This window comes from Rhea americana, unplaced genomic scaffold, assembly GCF_003343005.1.
Source record: "Rhea americana isolate MKP2758 unplaced genomic scaffold, rheAme1 scaffold_0, whole genome shotgun sequence".
Classification (NCBI taxonomy): domain Eukaryota; kingdom Metazoa; phylum Chordata; class Aves; order Rheiformes; family Rheidae; genus Rhea; species Rhea americana.
Window position 1 is genome coordinate 11,740,409 of NW_028185037.1, and position 26,804 is coordinate 11,767,212.

The window sequence follows — 26,804 nt, forward strand, 5'->3', positions numbered from 1 at the left end:
TTTTAGCTAAAAGGAAGACTCTGTGTTCTCTGCGCATTATTATTAAATTTTTTTCTATTCACTTCTGTAAGTGAGACCTGAAGGCATTGAGGAAAAGTTCTTCCAAAAGTAGGAAGTGAAAAAGCATATAAGAAATAATTATATGGTGCCCAGGGAGGTTAGGCTGAGAGAGATAACGAACAAGAACAAAAAAGATAGGAATAAATATTAACGAGTAGGAGTTACAAAATATAGAAAATTAATATTAAACCTAAAGACATCAAAGAAGCATCTATGCTGTAAAGAAAAAGACATTGCAGAAGAACAGGACTATTTTGTGAATGAAGAGATATTCCAGGAGTTGTATATGTCCATTAGTAGAACTTTTGAATACTTTGATGCACTAATGTTTAATTAAAGCCATTTTTATATCTAGAAGGAGAGTAATGTCTTTATAATGACACCTGTGATTGGCAACAAAATTAATATTTTGGAAAAACTTAATTGTTGTATTAGATGATCTGAAATTAAGTTTTGTAGATGATGCCTGTCTGCTTTTGACAGTTTTGCTTTGTATTTCAAGGAAAAAATGCAAAATTTGAGAGCCTTGTAAGCAAGCAGATGAAGGAGATATGTTTAGATTTTCCCCAAAAGTATAGAAAGGGCATTTTCCTCTAAATGATATTCATGTGTTCTTTTCACATGTGGTAAGTCAGGATGACCTGAGTACGCGTAAAGAAGTGAGAGTCATTGAGATCTACAGTAAAGTTCAAGCATCTCTGATATGAGGAATGTCAGAGTAAACTCTTTGATCTGATTGTATTGTCTGAACCTCTTTATAATATGGATGTATCAAAGAGGAAAATATCAATATAAAGGAAAGAGAAAACCCAAGACATTACAGAAATTTTTCTGTCTTCAAAGCCCCATGTTTACTGGTCTTTTGTATTGCTGTGACTTCTAAGCATTTTCTTAATTTTTGAGATGAAGGAAGTGGAAAAAGACTGTACAATAACTCTGCCCAAATTTGTCCAGTGGATTAATGGCAGAAGCACAGAGGCAAGATCAAACTTGAGGATTTTTTTTTCCCCTCAATCCTCTCGATGTATTATAAGTTCCATCTTCTTAATGCTTATTGTGGGGCAAAGATAAAGAAAACAAGTATGACTTCATTTTTCTTGGACAGTTTTTCATGCCAATAATTGGGATCAACTTTTGAGTGTTTCTGTTGCTTCCAAGATGCTGAAGGAGGTGGTGGCCAAAACTCTTGAAAAACATGGAGTTGCAGAGGATCACAAGTGCTTTGCATCATGCAGCCAGCGTCTTTTTGAGATATCCAAGTTCTACCTAAAGGTAACCAGAAGACATGCTCTCGCAGTTGTTTGCTTAATTAAGTGAATCCATTGCTCAGTATACCTGGAGATTGACTCTAGGATGTTCAGCTTGGTTATGTTAATGTTTTCTAGTTATATGTTAGTGACGTGTAGGAAATAGAATGTCTGGAAAAACCTTGGACTTGTAATCAGATGTGGAAGCTATTTTTACAGGGTATTTTGTTTGTTTTCAGTTTTAAACCTGATAAAGTCTTTTATGTGAGGTAACCTGTTAAAGCAGTGGTCTGCTCGGTAAGGTTGTGCTTATACTGTATTGCTCTCTTAGCTGCTGTAGTTATCTGGCAGCACCATATGGAATTGTATCGCCCTCGTTTTTTGGAGGAGATGAGAAACGATTCTTTCAGTAATACTTAAGAGAATTCGTAAGTCAATATTGAGCCTAAGTTACTTAGTCTGGGCACAAAATTGAATAAAAATGCAATATGGGAGTTCAACAAACTATTGCTTAGGAGCTGAGTTGATGTTTCTGTTCACTTGCATGCATTTAGCCTATTACAATTTGTGAACTAACTCAATTTAGCTTGAACATCAGTAAAGGTGATTTAAGTTAAATGAAGTTACTCTGCAATTGAAGAGGACTGAAAGCTCTCACAGACAATTACAGCGGCTTTCTGATGAGCAGCAGCTTCTTAAATAATTAGAACTCAATTGTTCGGTCATTCTATGAGCACTTCTAAAATCTCCCTGAAAATCTCCCTGGAGGAAAATTTCCTAATCCAAAGTCAAAAAAACTGTGTAGGGCTAAAAGTGATTAGGGGAAATCAGATGGCTTCCTGGTTCCACTGCGACTGAGAGAGCAAAAGGAAGAGTGCTGCAGCGATCTTGTCTCGCAGCCCCAAATTCGCGAGAGCTCTTTGACTTGTCTATGCAGCGTCCTTCAGAAGTATGGTATTCTAGCTATCATTTTCCTTTGGATACAAGTAGCAAGTGAATGTCCTTAGTTTTCCTTTCTCTTTATGCAATGTTTTTACATGCTTAATTAGTTTATTAGTGGATTAGGGTGGGAAAATTGGACTCCGGAACAGACAAGCCATTTTAGGTTTTTCCTTTCTGCGTTGTTTTTTTCCTCCAAGTTCTTCTCCCTAGTCTTTGCCTAAATCGTCTTGCAGTGCAAGGGCCCAGCTGATTTATAGGTTTATGTAAAATTAAGATTTCAATTAAGACCATAAGAATTTTGAAGGTCATTTGAAGAAAGTGAGAGGAGAGAAGCCTTTCTGGAAGTGGGTGAAAAGTTAGGAAAAGTGGCTCAATCCCACTGTTGAATACTAGGCTTGAACTGCTTGCAGAAAGATGAAGCACAATTGAAGTGGGTTTAGATTATTTCTTTAAAACAAAAATCAAATAAATAATCCTACTTTTGTGTTTCTGGGAAAGATGAGGAAAGAATAAGTACCCCCCCAATAATTAGTACTCTTATCACTTGACTAGAGTGAATGTATGAACGCTGTAATCTCTGTGGCTTTGCGCTTCATATTTAGGATCTGAAAACTTCTAGAGGACTTCTTGATGAGATGAAGAAAACGGCAAATAACAATGCTAAACAGGTAACACTGAAGAAATGTTTCTGTAACTAGCCGAGGCTAAAGGCATATGCTGGTACTTGGTGTAGGATAGGTTGGTCCACAGCTTTAAGAGATGAACAGAAACATTCCTTTGGCTGTGGTCTTGTTTCACTTCTGTGGTCTCACAAAAACGCTCTCTCAATTAGTAGTCTCATGGCAAAACTTCCAGCTGCATATGCTGATGTTTTAGTTATAGCTGGCAATGTGATGTGGCACAGTGCTTTCACATGTAAATGAAGAAAATAAACTTTTCCACATCACTGAAAAAATGCATATGAGATTATTCTTTGTGAGGAATCTGGACCATTTGGGAATTCTTCATTCCCTGTGTTCAAGGAAATGACATTTTTGTTGAAAGATCAGGAAGCAAAAAAGGGATCTGTAGATTTAGATTTAGAATAGATTTCTCCAAAGCAGCAGTGTAAAATTTAGTAATTTTAAGGTTGGGAATATCTGTAAACAAAAGCCAAAAGAGACATCAAGTGAGTTTATTTCTGTATAGGCAGGACTTCTATGAATGTTAGCACAGAGGAAATACCAGGAGTAATAAGTACTCCAGCCCTCCAGAAATTAAGCAACTCTGCTTGAAATTCTGGAAAACACCCCAAAGTAACTGTATGATGAAAAGTTTTTTGGATTTTTACAGTATAGTCTTCAAAGTTATAAATTAAATGCAAGGATTTGAACTGGGCTAGTTAAATAAAAATCCTTCAAACGCGTAAGGAAAAGTGCTGTATGCCTACTCATGTTTCTCGGTCAAAATAGTATTTATTGTGTTTTGTGCAATGTTCCCCTGGGAACTGGTTTCTACAGATCATAAGGATTCAAAAGCTAAATAGGTTTTGAGGTTCGGTGTTGAACTGGGGTGTTGGTGTGCTGTTTCTCCCTACCATCTTTGACTTTGAAGACCAGCTGGTAGTTTTATGTATGAACATTACTGCTGTTCGCAAAGAGATATTAAAACTGAGGATCTCTGCATTAGAGAATACTTTGAAAAATACCTTATGAAAAATCTAATCAGCACTCACCAGTGGTCTGAACAACCAGCCAGTTTGGGGAACAGCAATAACAATGGTGGTATATAAAACACCGTGAAAACAATCCTTTCCCTTATGACTTAAAGGTTTTTTTTGTTGTTGGAAACGCTAGCTATCTAGCATTGTGTGTGCGCCTTGCTTGTACATGGAGAGGGGGGTGAAGTAGCTCAATTCAAGGAAAAAAAATGCCTTTTTCTGAAGACAAGGCATTCTGTAGGGTTAAATACAGTTCTCTGATAGCACTGCATCCACTGTTTGTTCATTAACTCTTGCTCTTTGTTCTTTTGAATGGATTATCTTTTAATTCCTGGCAGAGTAAAGGCTACACAGATGAAGAAATAATTGTTGAAGTATATTACATGTTCTTAATTTTCTTCCAGAACAGGAGTTACATGAATAATTCATATTCTCATTTATTTTCCTAGGTGATTGAGTGGGTTTTGGAGAAGACTGGCAGTTAGAGATACTGAACGGATGTTATTCACAGCTTCCTGGAAACTTCAGAAACAGAGCACTTCCTATTATATGAAAAAACACTATACTAGATCACAGACAGGCAGGCGCGTGTGCAGGCATACGCACACGCGCAATCTTGAAGGATTTTGGTTAGAGTAATTAGGTAGATTTAACTCTCAAAGTAGCATGTTTTGAGTCCTCATACTGAAAGCTTTTATTTTAACTTAAAACTTGAAAATATTTTATATGTGTATTTATTATGTTTCATAGTTAAAAGGAATGCAGCTTCTCTGATTTTTGATAAATTTTTGTACACTTTTTTAACGAGGATTTGTTACTGACATGAGTAAAAATGGCTGTATTTAATTGTAATGACAGGCTTTTTTTATTATTATTTTTAACCATTTTGCACAATTCTATTCTTTATTCTTTTTCTATTCTATTATTCTATTTACCTTTATTCTATTTACAATTGCTTGCTATTTTATAAATAAACTGAATAAACCTGTTTACAGTGTAGACCTTTTGTAGTGTACAGACAAGAGTTTCTATTTGTTCTGCAGATGAATTCAAATAGAATTGAAGTTGCAATTATCTTTTCATGTCATAACACATGGATGAAATAAGCATGTTTTTGAAACCTGATGCAACCTCCCATTCAAGGAAGGATGACTGTGTGAAGGGGAGTGTAAGCTGAATCTCTGGCATAATTTTGAATATTCTCTTTGTAATATTCATTAGAAACAGTTCTTCAGGGGAGGAATAATCAAAATGATAGTAATGATGATTGTGAGAGCCGTGGAACAGTGGGTAGAGTGTGGTTAAATGTCTTAGAGTGAAGTAAATTACTAACTTCAGGGTCAGTTTGCCTAAGACTTGGGGGTGTATGTGTTTTGTACTTGTACAGTTACTTAAATTTTGTATTGTGTTGGAGAGGAGGGGTTCCTTAAAGCAAATACATTTTTACAGCTTTAAAGGTAGATTCCTTATACCTCAGATAAACCAATAGGATTCAAGTTGATAGAGTCACAGTGTTACTGGCTTGCTTTATACTCCTGGAAGGAAAATGAAGCAATACTAATATAAGCCACACTTTAACCAACATGATGATAAAACTATACTTGAACTAAACCACATGTAGATTAGACTTTCTTGATACTGTTTAATCTACCCATCCTCTAAGGAGTCTTTATGACTTTGTTCTTTGCCGTATTCTACTTTTGTGTAAAGACAAGCTCTAAGAAGTGTGGTGTTTGTGGGCTTTATTTATGTATTTATTTTAATCCAGCAGGCTCTTGCATTTGACTCTTGTTTTTTTTACATTCAAAATTGTTTAATCATAATTGCATGAATATCTTCACAGCCAAATACCCCCAAATTTATGAATACTTGCACTTCCAACATAGTAAAACTCTTTGCACACGAAACAAAAATCTCCAGATGAAGACGTTCATCTTCCTTAATGTCCAATGCTCAGTAAAGAAAGCTCCACAGTCAGAGGTAGAAACTAAAAGCCTTACTGGAACTGTTATCTTGAGCATGAATGCTGATACTACTGTTGTGCGTATCTTAAAGGAAGCTACTGAGCGCTGCATTTCCTGTTTAAGAGTGTGGGGGTATATTTAAATCCATCTAATGTTTACCTTACTGCAGAAGGTTTGGTTGCTTACTTTCACGTTTATACAAGTCAGGATGCAAGTCATATTCACCACTATACAATCTGTAGTTTATTCCCAGTCCATGCTATGGTCTTAGTACATGAGACTGGAGTGAGACAAAATTCACAGATATGTGGTAAGGTGATCACTTCATCTAGTGATATTCACAGTGCAATCTCTGTAATACTTCCCTACAAGAGAATTTAACTTGGGTACAGGCACTTCTCTGAATTCACAGACTCTCCAGTTCCTCCCTGGGAGTTGTTTTCCAATGCTTACGATTATTTACATAAGCACAGAAATTGTGATAAAGGAAATAAATTGGGAAGCTATTTCCTATGTGAAAAAAATCACTGATGGGTTTACAGAGAGTATAATCTTTGTTATTTAAATATTAATGCTTTTTACTTATGCTTCTCGCTGAACACTTATACCAAGCACACTGACAGTTGCTTGAAAATTTGCTAATTATTATCTGCTATTAAATCCTGAAGTCACCTTTTAATTCATGAGCATCCATTTTACACGGTTCCACTCTATAGTGTGTTTTTGTTTCCTTCTGGCAAAATGGCCCCAGTAAACAATTACAAAGTAGTCTATTCATGAGTTAGAAGAATAAGATAAACTTAGAAATCAATGCTAGCGGTAAGCTGGAGCGCGTGTGTTAAGGCCCTTTCTGCTTCTCGTGAAATCAATGCAAGGGGCCGGTTAACTTCTAAGCACTGCTAAGAGGGCCCTGAGGAGTCCGTCTGCAGCCTGACGTTAGCTCGAGCTCTGYGGGAATCTGCCGCGCTCAGGCAGGTGAGATGTGCTTCCCTATCCTCTGGGAAGGAGGAGGACTTAACCTTTCTTACAAAAAGCAAGCACTTGTTTATTTGGCAGAGGCAGACTCCTAGCGATGTTCGTGGTAACGATTYGCCCGGCAGCGCGCGCAGAGTTGCGTTTGTAAAGCACCGTAAGAGCAATGGTCGTTCCAACGATGCTTCTGGGCAAGCGAATAGGTCTTGCCCTGCTCATCCTGTTAAAATAATCTGCCTTTCCCTCCTTTGTGGGCACTAGGACAAAGGAAGCAGCAGGTGTGKTTTTTTTTTTTGTTTTGTTTTTAATACATACATACTGTAATTCTTAAAGCGTGGACTCTTACAAAACACTGGTATGCTTCCCTGAACACATCAGACCAGCTTTGTTTTAACAAACAACTCATAGCACACTTTTCCAGTAACATGTATGTTCCCATACGTACCCAAATCTTTCGAAAGGTGAGGCTTCGATACGGACTTTCTGATCAGAATATTCAGTTTACAGGCAGCACCTCGTGAAAAGAGCGAAACTCTAAAATTACCCCTGGGTAGGATCTCCGTGGTCTGCTACAGCTCGGGTAGGCGCGAACGAAGAGGCTCGCAGGCCCGCGGTTGACCTTTCCGTTCGGGGCACCGCAGCAGGGATTGAGGCGGGGGCAGCGAGGCTTGTTTTTCCATGGACGTCTAGGAGAAGCAGCGAGGCGTACGCGTGCTCCTTGAATGCCGAGGCTCGAGCAGAAGTTTCTGTTTCTTCTGCGCATGCTGTAACCACCCTGTAAGTACCCGCACCGGGGAAGGTCCGTAACCTCGGCAGCTGGGGCTGAGCGCCCTTGCCCAGAACGACCGCTCGGCCGTCRCTAAACGCCGGCAGCAAAACCGATGCTGCTCACGTGTGCTTTGAGACTGTCACCAGAAGCGCCACTATCCTACYGACACCGAGCTTAATAAAAAGCACCAAGGCAACGTTGAAAGTATATTAATACTTTTTTTTTTGTTTTTTTAAAACTGATTTTTAAAAAGTCACCTCGTCGATACGATAAACCAGATAATTAAGTAGTTGAATTCAGATGGAATGATCAATGTTWAAAATGTATTTTCCCCAGCCCCAAAACAACTTGTTTGGGTAGAAAGTAAGCTTACCTCACAAAAATCCAATAAATGACTTTTTATTAAATATATTCTTTTCCTCTAAAATATAAATATTCACTATACTCTTATAAATGTGGAGTAGGTCCATATTTCATGTGTCTATCCCATCCAAATATGAATCAATCCAAAATCTGAAAATGAAGAAATAGCATCTATAGTTATATTTTTTTCTATAAATATATATAATACGAACTTTTTCTTTGCAAACTGTTTAGTTATTCACTTATACTTCATATAGTACTGAGCACCTTAGATTACATACTGTGTAATTTAAATGTTTGTACTAATAGATGAATTTGTAGTATTTACAACGCACATACATGTTAAGTGTAACATTCCAGTGATTTTTTTAAGTGTTAAAGGAAAGAGGAAATAGTGCAGTATATTTTACATATGTATTTAACCTACCCCACAGTACGTAAGTTCACACTTTGACTTCTGGAACACTTGCACGAATCTGGGTCCACATTTTTAAGTTATACTTTGGAGCATCGATAACGCAAGTTTGCACGCAGTGCCCTGAAACGCGCTTCTTCCGAGCGGCACCCAGCGCTTCGCAGGATGATCTCGGCGCCTGGGCTCAAAGACCTGCTCCCACGGCGTACGACCACGCGCGGCTTCTTAGCCGAAAAGCTCCTGAAGCAACGGGCGCCCGGACAGTTGCTACGGAAGGCAAGGTGAGGGGCAGGGAGAGCGACAGGCAAAACGTACATTTGGGAAGCTCTTGGTAAGCTATGTAACATACCTCCTAACTTGTGCATTTACACAAGGAATTAAAAAGTTTAACTGCAAGTACCATGACAGTAAAAACCAGAGGYTCCCAGATCCATAAATCACCTTGCTGACTCCTTTCTCCGACTGGAGGGAGGTGTTGGGAGTGGGGCTGCTACTCCAAATGTCAGTTTAGCTACTGTCCCAAAATGACTATTTGCAGTCTTTGTCAATTCAGCCTATCATCTTAAATTTGTAATTATTTTTAATGATTAAGATACCTACGACACCAGAAATTAATTCCTACAATGTGAATAAACAGTATGACTTACTTACTATTAACTTTCAAGACTCAGCTTAAAAACAACATGGAACCATACTATGGTTTTAATTTTCTTTGCCAGCCAAGTGACATCATTAACTTGAAACTTAGTGGCTTTCTCAAGTATGAAAGCGCTGTACTGTTACAAGTGAACTTCTAGGAGCTTCTGATTTATTACTTCCTATACGGTTCCTGTCCTTTCAAGCATGTACTTAGGGCAAAACTTTAAAAGCAAACAAAACAAAACCACAACACACATGAAGCAGTTCTGTGTACAACTTAAGAGCAATATCAATGCAATCCATATTCTAGTCCTCTTTCTTCCTACCCAACCACATTAGGCTAATTTAGTATTTCCAGCTGCAGCTTGTGTCCATCGTCTTCGATGGTGAGGGCAGTTTCCAGCGTTCCTGCCTTGCTGCTCCCTTTGTCCCCACTGTAACCGTGAACCAGGCTGACTTAGTGATTCCTATGTATTGACTTAAAACACTACAGTGTGGGACAAAATAGGAAATAGTAAGTTATGGGTACATGGATCAACAGCTTAAATAAATTTTACCAGCAAGGAATGCATCTAGAGTCACACCCAAATGCACTTAAAATTAACTTAAGCGTTAAAAAAAAAAAATCTTTTTTAAAGAGTTCCTTAATGTAGCTGATTTAGCAGCAGGAGAAAGGTCTAAGCTCCAAGTCACTGCAGGCACAGTTTCATATTAAGGCTTTTCTGGCAGTAAAGCTTGTGTACCTGCCCCTGTGCATTTCCTCAGTGTTGTGGAGCTGCTCGAGTAACTTTTCTGTTTTAATTTAGAACACTTTAAAAAACCAAGTCTTACTCATTCCCCACATTTGTTMTTCAGTCAAGATCATTTGATTAACAGTTAAATCTGCAAGCAGTCTCAGCAGAGCTGATGGAGCGGGGTGAGGGCAGGAGGATGGGAAGCTCTTAGCCTGACTTTCTCTTGGAAAACACTGAAGTGGAAATGTGCTGTTAGAAGCTTAAGTCACATTGCAAAATGATTCAGCTAACTTTTAACTGAGCCTGCGATCCTGGGTAGCTGACGCTCAAAGTCATCTGAACCCTTCTGGAAAGGGACTACGAAAAATATGTCCTGTGTGCTCATTAATGAAAGCTGCACCTACCCTATCCTGTGGGGCTCCGTTCTCAGTGACAGATGCGCTCTCGCTACATTCCTACACCTTTTGTTTTGGGTCCATCTCCAGGAATGTGCCCAAGATATCCTATCATTTAATTTGAGAGYGCTGTGCCCCTCAGCAGGGCCCCCCTGCCACAGCTCTTCACTGACCATGTCTGTATTGCTTTAGAGCATCCTATTCAAAGATGCATATTTGYATGCTCTGCTGGGTATTCAAGCAACAGGTTCTGATAGCTCCCCCCCCCCCCAAAAAAAAAAAAATTAAATGATGCACAGGTTAGAGCAGAAAAATATACATGAGTTTTTGGTGGTGGGACAACCTTGTTTACAGAACTTCTCAAGCAACCTTGATCTTGCATTACAATCAAGTGCCCACTCATATCTTCTTAGCCCTTTACTTATTCTATATAAACAAATACATTGAAATAGGCACAATTTATGATTCTGAAACTTTTACACATACAGTAAGTACTACACTCGTCTGCTGTCCAGTATGTGATTTAAAAATCCTGTTATTTACAATGAAATTCATTGTTTTCCTTTTGACATCATCTCTTTAGCTGATCAAAATGAAAGCTGRGCCTTGGAAGATTGCCAGGAATTACCACGGCCCAGTACTGAACTCCAGTCTTGTGCATGCTGCTGGCTGTTACAGGTTTCTCATGGTGACTGTACTTCCGATTAGCATGGTTGCTCCATTTTTCTTAGAGGAAACAGGTGTATCCCACTTATGCCACCAAACCAAGTCTTGTAATCTTAGCTGACAGGAAGGAATGAATGATGAACACAATTGGCTTTGGACAGGAATGAAGATCCAGTTGCTGAAATTGCAAAAGATATCAGGTTGTGAMTGATTAAATTAGATTACAGCTCAAATAAGTAATCATCTACTGAGTGTTACTTGATTAACTGCTGTCTGGAATTTTCAATAGACTTCTATTAATAACAACCYTTTATCACAACTGTCAAATTGTCTCTTATTTGCATATAGTTGTAAATATTTAAGCAAATGAAAGTAAGTAACAGCATGTTGAGAGCCCATGAGATCCCTCAAGTCTTGGGGCTTGCAGTCACCTGACCGAGCAGCAGGACAYCAGGGGTTGGATGCTGCATGCGCTTTTCCACAAAGTTCAACCCCCTACTTCTTTGCAAGCTCTGTTCTCTGAGTTCTCATCCTTTCCCATCTGCTTTTGGTCACTATGGAAGGCAAGAGACTGCACCTTTATCTGCTTCAGCGTGGTTGTTCCTGCGTTCACACAGCTGCAGGGAGTGAGGCTGAACTGAGACTCCCCCCTCCCCCCATGGCCACGGTTATCTCACCACGTGCTTGCAAGGTGTGGGAGCCTTGTCAGTGTGGGCAGTAGGTTCAAGAGTAGGATATCCTCCAAACAAACCAGGTTTATCTTTCACCAATCATATATCAATTTTATCATGAGCTAGTAACAAATCCCATTCGGAAGCACACTAACAGCCTGCACAGTAAGCAGTTTGCAAAGTATGTGCTACCAAGGGTGATGTGAAGAATTAAGTACCCAATATGCTCAGAAACTGCTGAAAAATTTGGCAGGAAAGACCACATTTGCATGCATAATTTATGATATCTAATCTGCTAACAGGAAAAGCACCTTCTTTTTAGGCATTGTGACAGCTAATTCAGAGGTCTATGGAGACAGTTGGCACTACATCTTCAGTCCTCAAATTTTTCACCAACTAGGAGAAGTAAGTGTTTAAAACAGTTGGTTCCCTTAACAGATAAAGTGCATACGACCAGGTTGAAATTATTTTGAATATCTCATCATAAGTATTTTTTTCTTCTGCTCACAAAAGTTTAAAAATGATGTGGATAAATATAACAATTCTAACATCTGGCCACCTAGAGATACAGTTTGTTCTTAAATATAAGAAATCTTTCATCCCTCTTTACATGATTTTACTGTTTCATCTCTCCTTTTAATTTCTCTCTTTTTAAGGCCAGGTCACTACTAAGCACAAGAAAGCACGGCATCTAAATATCAGTAGTGGAATCTATACTGGGCAGCTGTTATTAGTATGTTTCCACCTTATAACCTTAAGGCCCACTAAAGAGATGGTAATTTGCATCCCGTTTGCTAAAAGCAGTACTTACAATTTCTCCATCCTTTCCTCCAAAATCTAAATAAAGCATCCTAATCCCATCATCCGAGGACATTTTTAGTTTTTCGTAGGGGTATTGTGCAATTGTCTTAGAGAAGGCACCATCTTGTGGTTCAGTTGTAAGAGAGAATCCGTGTTCATAATGGATGGTCAAACGGCACTCCTGGCTTTTATATGTGCAAGCTGAATAAGAAAACAAAATTTAGAATATAACATTCTTAAAAGCAACAAATTACATTTAGCTGCAGTAGCACACGTTAATGATGATATCTGTTTTAACTGTAATAGTGAAAGAAGTGTCTTTCCGCAGTGTATACATCTAGGTGCTGATGCAAAACAATCTGGTAACATTTAAGAAGACTCAACATGGCATTTCCCCCTTTCAAACCTTGACAAAGTCTCAACCACTGTTCTTGCTAAGCGCGACATAGCCAAAATCAATAAACGTATCACACAATGCGTGACAAAAATTAGAAGCTGTAAAGGGTATCCCTAAAGAATTTTGACGAAGATGAAGACACTCTTGAGTCCTCATTAGTGTCATGGTAACAGAAAAAAGGCCCAGATAATTGTATATAATAGCTATTGCAACAGAAAGTCTGCATCTCTCCCTTAACACAGAAACACAGCACTGATCCAAGTTAAGAAAAAGAAGAGTTTAGGTGCACGCATCACAAATTCTCTTTCCCTTTTACATCTGAATTCCTTTGATAACTACAGTTTTTACCTAAAAGTTTCCCAAAAACCTTAGTATTCCTCTTATTCCCAGCAACACCTCCACTCTGGCAGAGCTGAGCAGGCTTGTGAAATCCCATTCCCAAGCCAAAAAAGCAGAAATTAAACACTTTTTTTTTTAATCTCCTCGCAGGGGCTCGATCTGGTAGCGTATCTTAGCGCATGCTTGATAGCACCCATCTGCCCACCTTCTGCACAACACGCAGCAGCAGATGCCACTTGCATTTCAACCATGGTGAGAGGCTGCAGCGGGATTCAAATACTGATTTCCAGTTAGTGTTCTGTATAAAATACCTTTTTGCTTTTCAGGGGAGTGATGTCAAGAACAACCCAACAGACCGGCCCGAGCACACAGCAACTGAATCCCGAGCCCTCGTTCACTCTTTGCAACCTTGATAACCTGAGCTTGGTTTCTGCATGGTGGCACTGCTCACCCGAATAAATGGCAAAGGCCCACAGCTATAAGATCACATACATGCTTGGACACAGGTGCAGGTATAATTCTGCGAAGCAAGGATTTTAGCACTACCTTCAGCACTGTATTAAAAGAAAGGACTGAAGCCTTCCTGTAGCTTTTTGAAAGGAAAGGCTGAAGCATCAATATCATGGGAAGGCGCTAGGCTCAAGGAGAGAGACATGCTCTTGAGGTGGTGCCCCACTAACCATTGGGGTTGACTTCAGCTTCCTTTGGAGGCACTTGCAAACAAACCTGAGCTCCTGATAAGGTGGAGGTCCAGCATGCCTGGGCTCAGGGACACATATGAAGTCTTCACAGAACCGGCTCCAGCCTTACTGTGGAGCAGGTTCATCACTTGGCTCTCAGTCATACGTTTTCAGACTGAGTGGAGATACAGTTCAATTTTAACAGCCCTACCAACCTGAGAGCTAGTGAGGGAWGGACTCACAAATCGTATTGTGGTGATGGGCCCAGAAGAGGGCAGAGGGGAAGAGTGGACCGAGAAGYGAAAAAGGAATTCAGCCAGATGCTCAGGCCCAGCAGCATTGCCAGACGAGGCACTTAAGAGAAAGGTGCAATCTCAAAGCACTAGAGCTGTTCCAGTGTAACAGCTGGGTTAATAAATGAGGAATTAGGCCAGAATATCTGCAGCTGATTATTTTTATTCCCATCAATTTTGCATGTAGGAAGCACTGAGAAGTGACGCTGGCACTGGTGTTCAGTGACTCCTGGCTGTATCTTGTGAGGGAAGTGACTAGGTGTCAAGATGCGGCTATGGCACTGGTTTGTACTTCACTCTTTTGAAGTGTGTAGATCTGGGTGAATAATTGAACAGCTCACACTTGTGAAGATGCAATATATTTGGCCTGTCCTCCTCTGCCTCTTCCCTTTGCAGCAAAAACTCCCACTAGTCTCTCAGGCGTCTTGGGTCTCACAAAAATGCTCTTTTCTGTAGGTTTCTGAAAACCAGCAGGCAGCTGCTCTTTTCTACACCTGACAAGCACTTCTCAGCAACATACAATCCTGCACAGATGTACAGGGCTGATGACAAATGTGTGTCTGAAACAGTGTGAGGGAAACAAGATGAAAAATCAGAATGGTGACAGCAATAGCCACCAATAGCAATGGTGGCCTAGTTTTATGTCACTGGCCAGAGATGCCATACAAGCTGGAGCTGGGTGGGAAAGAAAAGAAACGATATTTTCAACACCCATAACCTCAATTTGTACATTTTTTAAAATGAACCCTCTTTAGTAGAAATGGCTTGAACATCCCAGAACTGTGGGTTAATGACTAGCAACCTTCGGTCTGTCTAACAGAGCAGGCATGAGGACAAAATCCAATGAGCACGTGTGAAGAAGTGATACTCCATGTGTTACTCACATGTTGTGATTTCTGTGATGAGCTCTGCAGAATTGTGACAGCCCTGTACAACACTCCTTGTCCACAGCGAGAGGTCTCTGCTAGTCTCCGTCCGGAAAAGGTGGGTTTCAATCCCTTGCCTTGTACCAGTACGAGTTGCAAAAGACAAATCCACCCCRGACTGCGGCGAGCCTTTTCCTGGGCCAGAATGGACCAACCTGAAATTGGATTTGAAAGTACATTAATGAATAATAACATCAACAAAAGCTGGTAGTTTAAGCTGCTGGCAGTGTTACATATAGCAGTTGCGTGCAGTGAAGGTAATTTAGTGCTAGCCAAATGTGCYGGAGCAATTTCCACAGCGAATTAAGGCTTCACCTTATCCATATAAGGGGCAGAATAAGCAGCAGTGCAAGTGCCCACTACGCCAGCAGATCCTACAGCTGGTGACAGGCAACTTGGACACAGTTCAGAGAAGGCAGCTGAATCCCATCTTTCAGCATCAAACTGCGTCGCCATAAAGCTCAAGCATCTGCAGGCAACCACTACAATAAATGCTGTCAGATAAAGTAACAATTCCCATAAAGTAACAGGTTCTGTAAAATATGCAGATGCCAAGTACYGCCTTGTGTATACTTTGCCTAACATAACCGTAAAATGCAAAATGCTGCAGCTATTTGTAATCCTGAAATTCTCTCACATTTTGCTGCCATTATTTTTTTTTTTGTTTTTTTTTGGTTTTGGTGTGGCACGAACAATTGATTTCCTGYGACCAAGAAAGCTTTGTTCAGCCGAGCAAACACTAACTGCAGAGAATGCTTTTTAGAGATAAAATCAACACCTCATAATATTTCATTTCTCTTTAAGATAAAACATTTTTTTTTCCCTATGGAAATGTGAGACAGTGAACGCAGACACCACACATGGWCATTACCCTGGTTCCACTGGAAAGAGCAACACCAAGGAGCTTTTCACACTTTGAGATCTAGGTACTTCACCTCAGAGGGAGTCACAAAAGGAAACCAGGGAAATTCTTCTAGAAATCTTCCTTCTGTTTTGTGCCTCCTGTTTGCCTTTCTGTAGGCAAACCATATACATTACATGAGACTATAAAACAAATACATAGCATGGTGGTGGAACACACTCTAAACCATGAAACGTGATTATACCAATTATCTACTGAATACTAATTCACCCTGAAATTACTTTTTCCATTGAGAAGAATAAATGCCTTTTGGCTGCCATCACAGAAGTTTGCCATCAGAGATGTTATAATAGGAAGAAGAGGAAAAAAGGTTAAAAAAAAATTTAGCTTTTTAGATATTGAAACACTAACCATAGGGCATCTGAAATTTTCTAAAATTCCCTGGCAGTCCATGCTGATATTCAGGAGATGTTTGGAGAACTTCTTGGGTGCCAGGTTTGTGAAAGAAAGGGCAAACCAGACAGTTGGTGGGAATAGCGGAAATAGGTCATTTTGCATCAGCTGCAAATCTGCTCCTCACAATCCAAAATATAATACGGGATACGGCATCATGCAATCCCAAACACTCCAAATAAGCTACCCATGGTAAAGAAAAAACAATGTAACCACTATAACACAGCATCCATGTGGCTGTGCTTCTCCCAGGACTTGAAGTCCTCTCCCCAGAACATGCTTAGACCCCTCTGTAGAGCACTTCATTGGGCCAAACAGATGCACCCCTCTTTGACACCTGCCTGTAAGATTTGCTATGTTTGTTCATGCCTAGGTATGTGGTAATTTTCAGTGAACTTTTTGCAAATTTGATGATTAACATAGGATACTGGGAATTAAAATTTCCTGTGTTTATTTCTGCTGCTTTCAAAAAAACCTTGGCTTTATGCTTTATTAATAGCACTGGCATTCTTGGCTTACCAGTATATGAATAGAGCGAAGATATATTATACAAATTAGTATGTTGAACACATTCAGCATGAACCTTGTTTTCTTGCCTGCCTCTTCATTCACAACATTATCCCCTCAATATTAAAAATTCAACCTCATTATTTAAAAATCCTCTTCTTTTGTACAACTCCAGATGATGTTTTTAAAAGTCAGGCAGTTAAGCATAACTAGACAAATATGCAGCAGAATATCTGATAATATTTGTGTATCAACTATCAGCACTAACGTGTCTAGATACAAGTCAAAGGATTCCCAAGCTTTAGTAAATTCACATTTCCCTGAGCTGTTTAATTTACATGAAAGTTCTTTTCTCCTGAAGGACATACAGACACTTTAAAAGGCAAAAACAACAGCGTTCTTGACTTCACAGGCGGCTTCCTCCTGCACGTGCTGCCCGGCGCTCTGGAAGCAAAGGAGCCGGCGTGGCCGGCGCGTCCTGCGCAAAGCAGCCGCAAAGGCACGACAGAGCAGCGGCGTTAATATTCAGCCGCTGTGCCGGTCCCTGAAGGTTAYGCAGATACTGCCTGGTTTATGAAACAGCTCTGCAAGAGCGCAGGAGCCCCAAGAGCTTTTTCCCTGGAGCCCGCAGGAGCCGCCAGAGGGCAGGAGAAGGGCGTTAATGACGAAGTCCGTCCGTGCAGCGTTTCGGTAACAGGCAGTGGCTGTAAAACGCAACTCTTTGCACACTCCAGGGAGCCAGGAATACACTTCTGATCTTCTCTAATTTCTCCCTCGTCTCTCTGTTTTGGGGAGCCATTTGGCATTACTCTTTAGAAATGCATAACAGCGCGAAGCATGTGGCACAACTCGAAGTGTTGGTGTTGAGTGAGACTTGCTAGGAGCTGCTTTTCATCCCAACACAATGAAAGGAGTTTCAAGCATTTGCTGCAACACCCAAAAATGTAGCGGCCTCTTCAAGAAGGACAGTGAAACCAGCCCTGACATTCAAAGCAAGTGCTCAGCTGCTCATTTTGGATTTATCTCAGAGGAGGCTCTGATACAAGTTCATCAGCATTCAGGCAGCTCTGCCTGGTCGAAAGCCATTATAATCTGACCTTTCTTACACTGAAATCGCTCCTTATCCCTGAGCTGGCATTTGAAACCTGTACTAGAGCAGCTGTACTCTTTGGAAACCTTTGCACACTCAGTTACTCCTTCGAGCTCTGCCCTGGAGGCAACCGCACTCCCAGACCGTGGAGGAGAAGCAGGGACCATGTACTCCACGTTACAGACCGGCACGGTAGTCCTTGGAGACATAAAATACTCTACCTCTGTAAACGCTCTACCTCTTTGCAAAGATGATGATTCGGTACCCGAACTCCATTCCCAACCTCCCAGCCACGGCCCTGGTCACTACCTCGCGTTACAGCCGCAGGACAGGCGGACAGGTTTAAAGCAGTATYCCTGCAGTTGGTCTGCTGCGTATTTAGAAAGTCATACAACAGCAACTGGTGAATATTTGTAACAACGGATGAGTCAGAATTGCCTCGATAACTAGAACAGAAAACTCAGTGCTTACAATTACCAAATTGGCATCAAAACAGCTTTAATGCTCTTTGGGGAGAACCTCAACTTTRCACAAAAGCAACTTAGAGATGCTTCATCTTCAGTCAGACTGCAACATGTGGTGCTTTTTTCCATATCTGGCATGACAATGCAATTTGTACTAGTATTCTAGAATTTTACTGCACTGCATAAACATTCAAGATGTAATTATTTAAGCCCCATTCCCATGCTATAGGGAGACACTGTTATTCTTACTTTAGGCATAAGGAAGAACTGAATCAGAGATTATGACAAAAAGGTCCCTGGAGTCAGGGCTACGAGCCAGYTGCTGTGCCTCCCAGCACACATATTTAAAGGAGCAACTTAAGTCTCCTGATCTCAGTTTTATTTGAGCTGTTACTTATATTCCACACAAAGGTAGGAAAGACTGGCTGGAAAATATTTTTCGGTCTTAATATCATCCATTGGTTGAAGGCAAACTGATCAATAAAAGAAGCTACATTGAAATTCTGCTGTTAAAAAACACCGTAGGAAGACTGTAACTCTTCTACCACTTTTCAATTTTTTCTGCTCATTAAGTCTTGGGTAGATTAAGCATGACTCTGTATAGTATCTGGCACAGAAGTTTTCCAGTTTCAGCAGCTTTTCAAATATGCATTAGCTAAGCAAAAATGTTTTCCCAAGGACTCATAAAAATCTGAAAGATGGGAGCAGCCAAGATTACAACATGTGGTCTGCAAACTTTCCAGGTGAAAAGTTCTAAATTGCACTGATCGATGCACAAGAAGGATTAAAAAACATATCATAAGAAGGATAATCACTGACCAAGTACCAACACAGCAGTCAATACCAACAGCAAAGCGTTTGTATTTTTGTGGTGTAACGACTCAGTCTGGTACATCCTAAAATTAGTAGCCTGCAAGGTTTTAATCAAAATGACCTGAAACAATAAGTGTGATGATTTAGGGAATCCATCAGTTCAGATAGCYTGTTCTCCTTGAGGAATCATTATTTATCTGTATATACTAGACTGCAAATTCCATTCCAAATGTCATGTTTGGTCTATCTGTTGTCCTTGCACCTTCATGTCAGATTCGTGGTGATATTAATAAAAAATCATAGAAATGGGGCTGGAAAGGTTCATGAGAGTTCATCTCGTGCACCCCCCTTCCCAGAGCCAGGCTGACTCTACCAGTGACACTCCTGACAGTGCCACCTTTCCTTTAAACTCCCCTGGAGAAGATCATGCACATTCGCCAGACGATCTCATCCAGTGCCCCACCTGATTACTGAGTTTCCCCCAGTGCCTGCCCTGAATGTCCCCTGCCACAAATGCATCCCATTATGTCCTACTTTATCCACAGTGGACCTGGAAGAAAACACATGTCCCTGTATTCCTTTTGTCTTTTCTTTTGTATACTTGAAAACTATTCCCTGGACTTCTCTAGATCAACCAAAGTTTCTTAAATATCCCCTCATTGAGAGTTCTCTAGTCTTATCATTTGTATTGCTTTTTTGTGGACCTTCTACAAGTAGTTGGCATCTTTTGGGAAGTGCAATGTCTCACATGAACATGGTGTATCCGCTGAGGTCTTACCAGTGCTGTGTAGGCAGGTTAGATTACTACATCCGTCCCACAAGCAATACTTACGTTACAGTCCAAGATGATTGCTTTCATTTCCCCTTCTCAACAACATTACACTGTTGATTTATGCCATTTCACCATAATGCTCAGATGCCTCCTGGCAGATCTACTTCGCCTGTCATTCTCCACCCAAAACCCACGTAGCTGATTATTCCTGAGTGCCAAACTTTGCATTTGTCCTTAYCGAACTGCATCCCATGTGTTTTTACAGGCCATTTTTCACATCTGTAAAGACCCTTCAGCAGTCCAACATCAGCGTTGAGCAATTTCTTATTCCCTTCCAGCCTGAAGGCTGATGCTCCTCAGTTCACACAAAAATCTCATTCCACACAGAGATAACTATCCCCTCAGGGCAAACCAGTCTGCTATCAAATCTGTAGTCAGAAGAAAATGTAACTAAGCAACCGGCCACCTAAGAAGGAGATTATTTAGTAAGGTTAATCAGTGGTCACTGACAAAGGGGACTGGCAATGTCCTCCAGAGGGCTGTTTTTGCACATTAAGATGTGTGAGCAGGAAGGGGAAGGGTACACAGGTTGGGGACCCTGAACCAAGCTGCAGCTGTTAAGAGTAAACAGGTTGAGAAAGACACAGGTGTTTCCCAGCAATGCGCAGTGGCCTGCCCGCAGCGGAGCAGTAAAACAGACGCACGTGGTCTGATCAGGAAAGGAGCTCCCGCCGCTTGTGCAGGATCACCTTGAGCCATGTGCAACACTGCACGTGTGCGGCAGGCAGGGAACCATGTATTTTCACAGTCTTCATTTTCTAAAGGTGAAGAACACCCTGCTCCTGGAAGGAGGACGATCCACCACAGTCTTATGCTGTTCTTCATCACCCACTTACCTTCCTCCTCACTGCCTGGATCAGCCTAAAAAGCACTTATGAAGGAAAGGGTCCCCAATGAAATAACTGGCAGTTTCTTCAACTGACAATACCGTATTGCCCAACAACGTCTGCACTTACTGTCATTTACCCCTCCTGATATGTTTTGTTTCCCAACAYGCCTAAGTCACATTTTCTAAAGGCATTTACGTCCCAGCACCAGACGTACAGCGCTCCAGCCGAGCTGAGCTGAGCCTGGAGATGTACTGCTTTGCCACAGCAAAGCCACGTAAAGTGACTGTGTTGAACTGCATTTTACTGCAAGCTATAATTAGTTAAACTGCCTCCTACTTGAGATGGGCTAGAGGATATTCAGGCTTTACGAGCAATCACAGTGGTTCAGCTGGCAGGAGGGTCCTAACGACATCTGGACATCGCAAATGTCCAATGATCCCACTGTGTTATCAGAGGCGGGATCTCCCATCACTTAGAAGAGCAGGACCTTGGTCTGTTTACAYATAACACCCTAAAGCAGGGGGGCAGAGTTGCATCCTTCTGCTGGGGAGGCTCCACTAAAGGCAGCAGTTTATTCTGGGGGCAGAGGAATGTGGCCAGATAACTGACACACTACAAAACAGGGTGAGGAACTCATATAGAAATTAAAAAAAAAAAAAAAAAAAAAAAAAAAAGATTTTGGCTTTGAATCTCTCTTTTGGAGCACAACCAGTACTGCAGGCAAAGCAGTGCATGGAGGGCCCAAGGGGCTGCCCGGGTCCCCCAGGCACAGCAAGGACAGTGGTGCTGAGTGCTTCCTGGCCCAGGCACAGGTCTCAATGGTTATGATTACTGAGGTAGCCTGCCCTTACTGCCCCTCCTGGTTCAGCCAAAAAATGCCATTTTCTGTGCAGCTCACATCATGCAATACCACCTGCCAGCAGGAATTACATAGCGGCTGCAGCGCCGTTCCCTTGGCAAGGATTTTATTTTCCCTCTGCGCATCATGCTTCGATGGCTGCAGGAACACCAATATATGTGGATCCCTTCTACGATGGACACATAGACTGCTGATACATGGTCCCCATCTCCTGAGCCCCTGCCTGAGGACAYAGGGAACTCCCAGCGCTACTTCTCTTAATGAGACATTCTTCATCCCAGAAACAATTCTGCAGAAACGTGACCAAAGGGGAGCAAAGGACAAAGGAAAATATTCTCCTATTTAAAAAGTCAGAGTCAGTTTCCACCTGGCACTGATGCTATCCAGAGCTCACTCCCCAGTGGGTCAAAACTACCAGCAAGTTTTTCTTCAGCAAGGATGTTGCAATAGGAACAGCAATAAATTGCTGATGAGGACATTGGCCCAGTCCCCCAGAGGCAAGATTACCATGCTGTGAGGCAACACTACGTGCTGCTCATCACGGGGCAGGCATCGTGTCAAGGCCTAGCGATGTGTGGTCAGCACATCCAGGCACACACTCATGCTGTAATACCCCACCCAAGTTTCCAGGAGGAATTCTTGCACTGGATTTGTCATTCCTCACTGCCACCACACATGGCAGGCTGAAAGCTTGCCTTSTGTCCTGTAAAGCACAGGACAGGCTCCTTATTTTATGCTAACGCAGGGTAAGCCAGAATCCAGCCTCCTGGGAAGTCTGAAAGACTCTATCACGGGTAGGYAGATTGGGACAAAATAACTATTAGCACAATTTGACAAGTTTAATTTTAATTGAATGATTTACCAGTAAAGTCTCAGATCATTTGGGAAGAGAATAGAGCGAGTGAGAACAAGAATTAACTAATGAGAGTGCAGTAAGAGAGTCACTGCTTTTGGCCACGTGTTACCAGGCCTTCCAATGAGTATCCATTGAAAATAGTATAATAGAGGCCTGCATAAGGACCAAAACAATGAAACAGCAGCTCTTTCTCAAGCCATTTGACCATACTGGCTGAAAAACGTGATTTAGATGCGTGTTAAGAACCACAGGCAGTTTTCAGTGTATAAAGACAACCATGGGAAAGCTCTCTCTGGATTAATGTTGATGGAGACCTTTGAAATAATGTAGATAGATAAATTCAAGAATGTGTCTTTCAAGCTCAYCATTTCAAGCTAAACAGCCAGATACTAGCTGCTTAGAGTGGGAACATAAGATGTGCTGAAATTCAGTGTCTCCATCTTATGTACAAGCCTTCAGAAGCTCCAGCCATTACTGGCGCACTGCACTTGGTGTAGTAATTTCATACCAGCAGAAGAATACCAGTACRTTAAATTCAAGGCAATTATTTCATATTTTTCAGCCTGGAAAAGTAGCTCTGTTCTGAATGCACCTGCCAAGCTCTTAGGTCTGCACACAGAGATAGAAATCTCACGGGATCAAGCTCTCAGCTTTTTAAGCACTTCTGCTTCCAGATCTTGGTCAAACTACCACATTCATAATCTTTCTGGTAATTTCTTTGGCAATTAGTCTTGGCCAGAATTTGAAACAAGAGGGAAGTGAGAAGTAACAATTAAGCTGAACACATTAGCCCATTGAAGAATAATCTGGTTCTTAAACCATGACATTTCAAGTGCGATATGCAGCTATGCACCAGCTATTTCTGATCTCAGTTGATTCAGCCATTCCCAGTGTTCTTGAAGTAGCTATAACAAAAAAGCAAAGGTACCTGGTTGCTAGCAAGGGGTAGGTGTGCAGAGGGTTGAACCAAGCTTCCTTCATTCGCGGCATGCTCTCATATATTAAAAGGTCTTTCTCAGTYAAGACAACTAGCACTGGCTTCCAGTGCTTCTCGTTGTCTCCTGGCACCTGAAAAAGAGTAAAGTTTCAGTGAAACAGCACGAGACAAAGCTAGCATCATGCAAAGCCTATCAACATGAACACATTCAGTCCTGGGAAAAATCAYGAGCAAACAAGAGCTTTACTCCTTTGGTTTTCAGACTTCTACCACCAGGATTTATAACCAGATGCAGCAGAAATGGAGCAAGGAAATCTRCTGCTCACATTAGCACTACCATTTCCAAACCTCCTTGCAGCTTTTACTCACTACAGGCTGTTTCATAAATGCAGTAGTGGAAGAAAACAGAGCTAGAGCTGGCTGTGGTATGCATGAAAGGACTTAGGAAAAAATCTCTGCCTYCAACGTATATTTACAATGTGTAGCATTCACATGTAGCTGTCAGACTTTCCTGAGTGCTGGACACTGCTGCTGCTGTTTCTAGCTTTTGTGACTCCAAAAAGCTACATCACCACTAATAAAAAAAGAGTGTCCGGTAGTAAAAAACTGTGTGTTTGGGAGCAGGTGGGTTTGCTTTTTTCCTCAGCAGCTCATRTTTTCATTGCTCCTCTTCCACTCTTGCTTCCCAGCAACTTTACAAGTGCCRGTTTATAAAAAAATCCAAAATAAACATAGGATTGATGTGTAGCATTGACTCAGATCTCTTCAGACTTTGCACCTTCTTTTCAAACTCATCTGCAGAAGATGTCTAAAGCCTGGGACATCAAAGCTACTTTACTGGCTGGAGTATCCAGATGTGGAATTATATTTTACAATTTAGGCATGTTATAGTCCACATGACTACACAATTACATTTACAGGCATTAAGCATGGACCATGATTTTTATCACTGTCCTCTGGCAGCATGGAAGAGCCTAAAAATAGATGGAAATATGGAAGCGGATTAGTTTCAAATAAAAATGAAGATCTTGGCTATGATAGACAAGTTCATCATTTTTCTTTTGGTCCACAGAAAGAAGAAGAAACCACATTATGCAGTAACATTCTCACGGCCATGATTCCAAACTGATATTAAATGGAATTAATTGGGTATTAGATGGAATTAAACAAATTCAGAGATTCATCAGAGAATCTCCTTAACTGGAACCTCTGCCAGAACACACTATCTACCCGTGTGTTATGGGTGATGCCAGCCTGTGTGCCATGGACGTGTTTGCCATTACTGGATGGARAAAAACTCAGCAGGGATCAGTCAAAAGGATCCCTCCATTTAACAATATTTGGAGGAAAAAAAATAAGGGTCAACCAAAGATTAGCCCAGGCTGGGAACGGCACAGCTGGGAACCGTGATTAAGATTCTTAAGTATGACATGCCTTAAGTGATGCACTCAAACTGAGATCCACATTTGAAACACTGGCATTTTATACCAAGACAGGTTCCAATACAACACCTAAAGCAGTCTTAAACTTAAGCATAAGATTTTTGGCTCAGACTATTTTTAAAAAATATTTTTCCTTCCCAATTAAGCTTCTCCAATAATCATGTTCCTGTTTACATCATTATTTTCTCATGGGTTGTATATGCTTGAATGTTAATAAGATAAAAAAGCAACTTAAACTGATACAAAGTTCATCTGTTTAATGTTTTCAAGAGCATCAACACCTACAATTTTCTTGAGGTGACAGTTTCTTGATATGCAATCTCTCCTTTTCAAATACAACAGAATAGAGCAGCTGCTTAATTAACCCACCTACTGATAGAGTCCAGCAAGAATGCAAAATCCAAGGTTTTCACAGACCCCATGTACCACACAAAGATTCATCAGCAGGGCAAAGTGTCCTTAGCTGGTTAATACCACAGTTATTAACTACAATCAATACGACAGTTCTCAGCATGGAGATACAGAAGTAAATGTTATAGCAATCTTAATAATTAATTTTTGTGCATCTGCCTTTATTCTTTTAACACAGGGGGTTTAAGTACATATTTTTTCAGATTTTTAAAAAAGAAAATAGAATATAAACACAAAGTCAAGAGCAAYACGTGCCAAAGCCAGGACTCCCAGCCAGGAAAAGAGCAGAGTCCCGCGCGCACAACGCAGCCAGCTGAGCCTGCGGTTTTCCTCGCTACCTGGTAGAGAGGGGAGCCTGGAGCAGACGTGCCTCGGTCCTAACGTGCTACTGCAACCTCTCCTATTTGCAAGGTGCATGTTGGAGAGAGGTTTGGGGGAGAGCAGACAACAGTGGTCACCTGCATGCTGCCAGGAAGCCTGACCTAGGTGTGCGCAGCTGTGACGATACGCACATTTTTAACAGCATTTTTTAAACCCTTGCCTGGACGATAGCTGTCTCATCGGTGAGGAATGCTGGCGTAAGCAAGCCTGCTTCTATTTCAAACCTGAAGAAGGATTTGTGTGCCTGAAAGCTTGCCTGTTTTTTCCAGCTGTAACAGCTGATCTAATAAAAGATACTGTCTTTTGGTAAAAAAAACCTTGAATTGCATTACTATTCACCGATTTCAGTAGTTTGGGATTGTGCCGTAACAGTTGATGCAGTGCTTTTCACAACCAGTCGGCTGTCAGCKAAGGTGGCAAAGAGAACACGTTGTTCCCAAAATGATAACAGCAAATTCTACAAAGCAAGAACAGGGTCTGCAAACCCAGCGCTAGCCTATATCGCACATCTTGAAYGAATTAGTACAGGAAATTAATCTGRATCAAACAACAGTAGCATACYAAACACGATGAAAATACCAAATTACAATACAGTAGCAAAAAGCAAGCTGTCTATTGGCAACTAAAGTGAAGGATTTGTTCAAATTTTAAAGGATTAAAATCTGACATATCGTAAAGATAACACRAAATACTTCTCTAAGAGTAAATGTAATTTGAGGTACATTTTAGAGGCACTATTTTAGATGTTAGTTCAGGTCAGCTTCTCAGTGAGCATTTTGCAGCATTCTGGCACTCCTGCGGCTATCTCTTCACTCCACTTCCCAGGTGGATGCATGTAATTCAAAGTGCATTTATCTATGTTGCAGACAAATAAAATCACCATCTACCAGAGAAAGCTTTTCAAACTCAAGCCCTTTTCAAAGTCAAAACATTGGCTCAAATCTAGATGAAGATAACTACAGAAAAGAAAACTCTTCAGCTCATCTCAGTGAAGTTTACTGCTTGTATTCACAGGTGAAATTCCACTTAAAGTCAATGAAGCTATAAATGTTTATAGCAGAGGTAAACTTGTTCTTTTTTCTTCCTAGACACATT

At 40.9% G+C, this 26,804-nt stretch overlaps 2 protein-coding genes across 2 annotated transcripts in view; one reads left to right on the plus strand and one right to left on the minus strand.

The window, feature by feature from the left end:
- Window positions 1-4,937, plus strand: part of MTBP (MDM2 binding protein) — a 29,502-nt gene extending 24,565 nt beyond the window's left edge. The window contains exons 20-22 of the mRNA XM_085299684.1: window positions 1,219-1,332; window positions 2,852-2,917; window positions 4,398-4,937. Of these exons, the coding sequence (XP_085155810.1) occupies window positions 1,219-1,332; window positions 2,852-2,917; window positions 4,398-4,433 (216 nt within the window). The 3' untranslated portion in view covers window positions 4,434-4,937. The remainder of the gene's footprint in view (window positions 1-1,218; window positions 1,333-2,851; window positions 2,918-4,397) is intronic.
- A 3,235-nt stretch (window positions 4,938-8,172) lies between these two features.
- SNTB1 (syntrophin beta 1) overlaps window positions 8,173-26,804 on the minus strand; it is a gene marked incomplete at its 5' end in the record, with an annotated part of 119,316 nt that continues 100,684 nt past the window's right edge. The window contains 4 exons of the mRNA XM_085313672.1: window positions 8,173-11,043; window positions 12,348-12,538; window positions 14,931-15,127; window positions 23,467-23,606. Coding sequence (XP_085169798.1) covers window positions 10,951-11,043; window positions 12,348-12,538; window positions 14,931-15,127; window positions 23,467-23,606 — 621 coding nt within the window. The remainder of the gene's footprint in view (window positions 11,044-12,347; window positions 12,539-14,930; window positions 15,128-23,466; window positions 23,607-26,804) is intronic.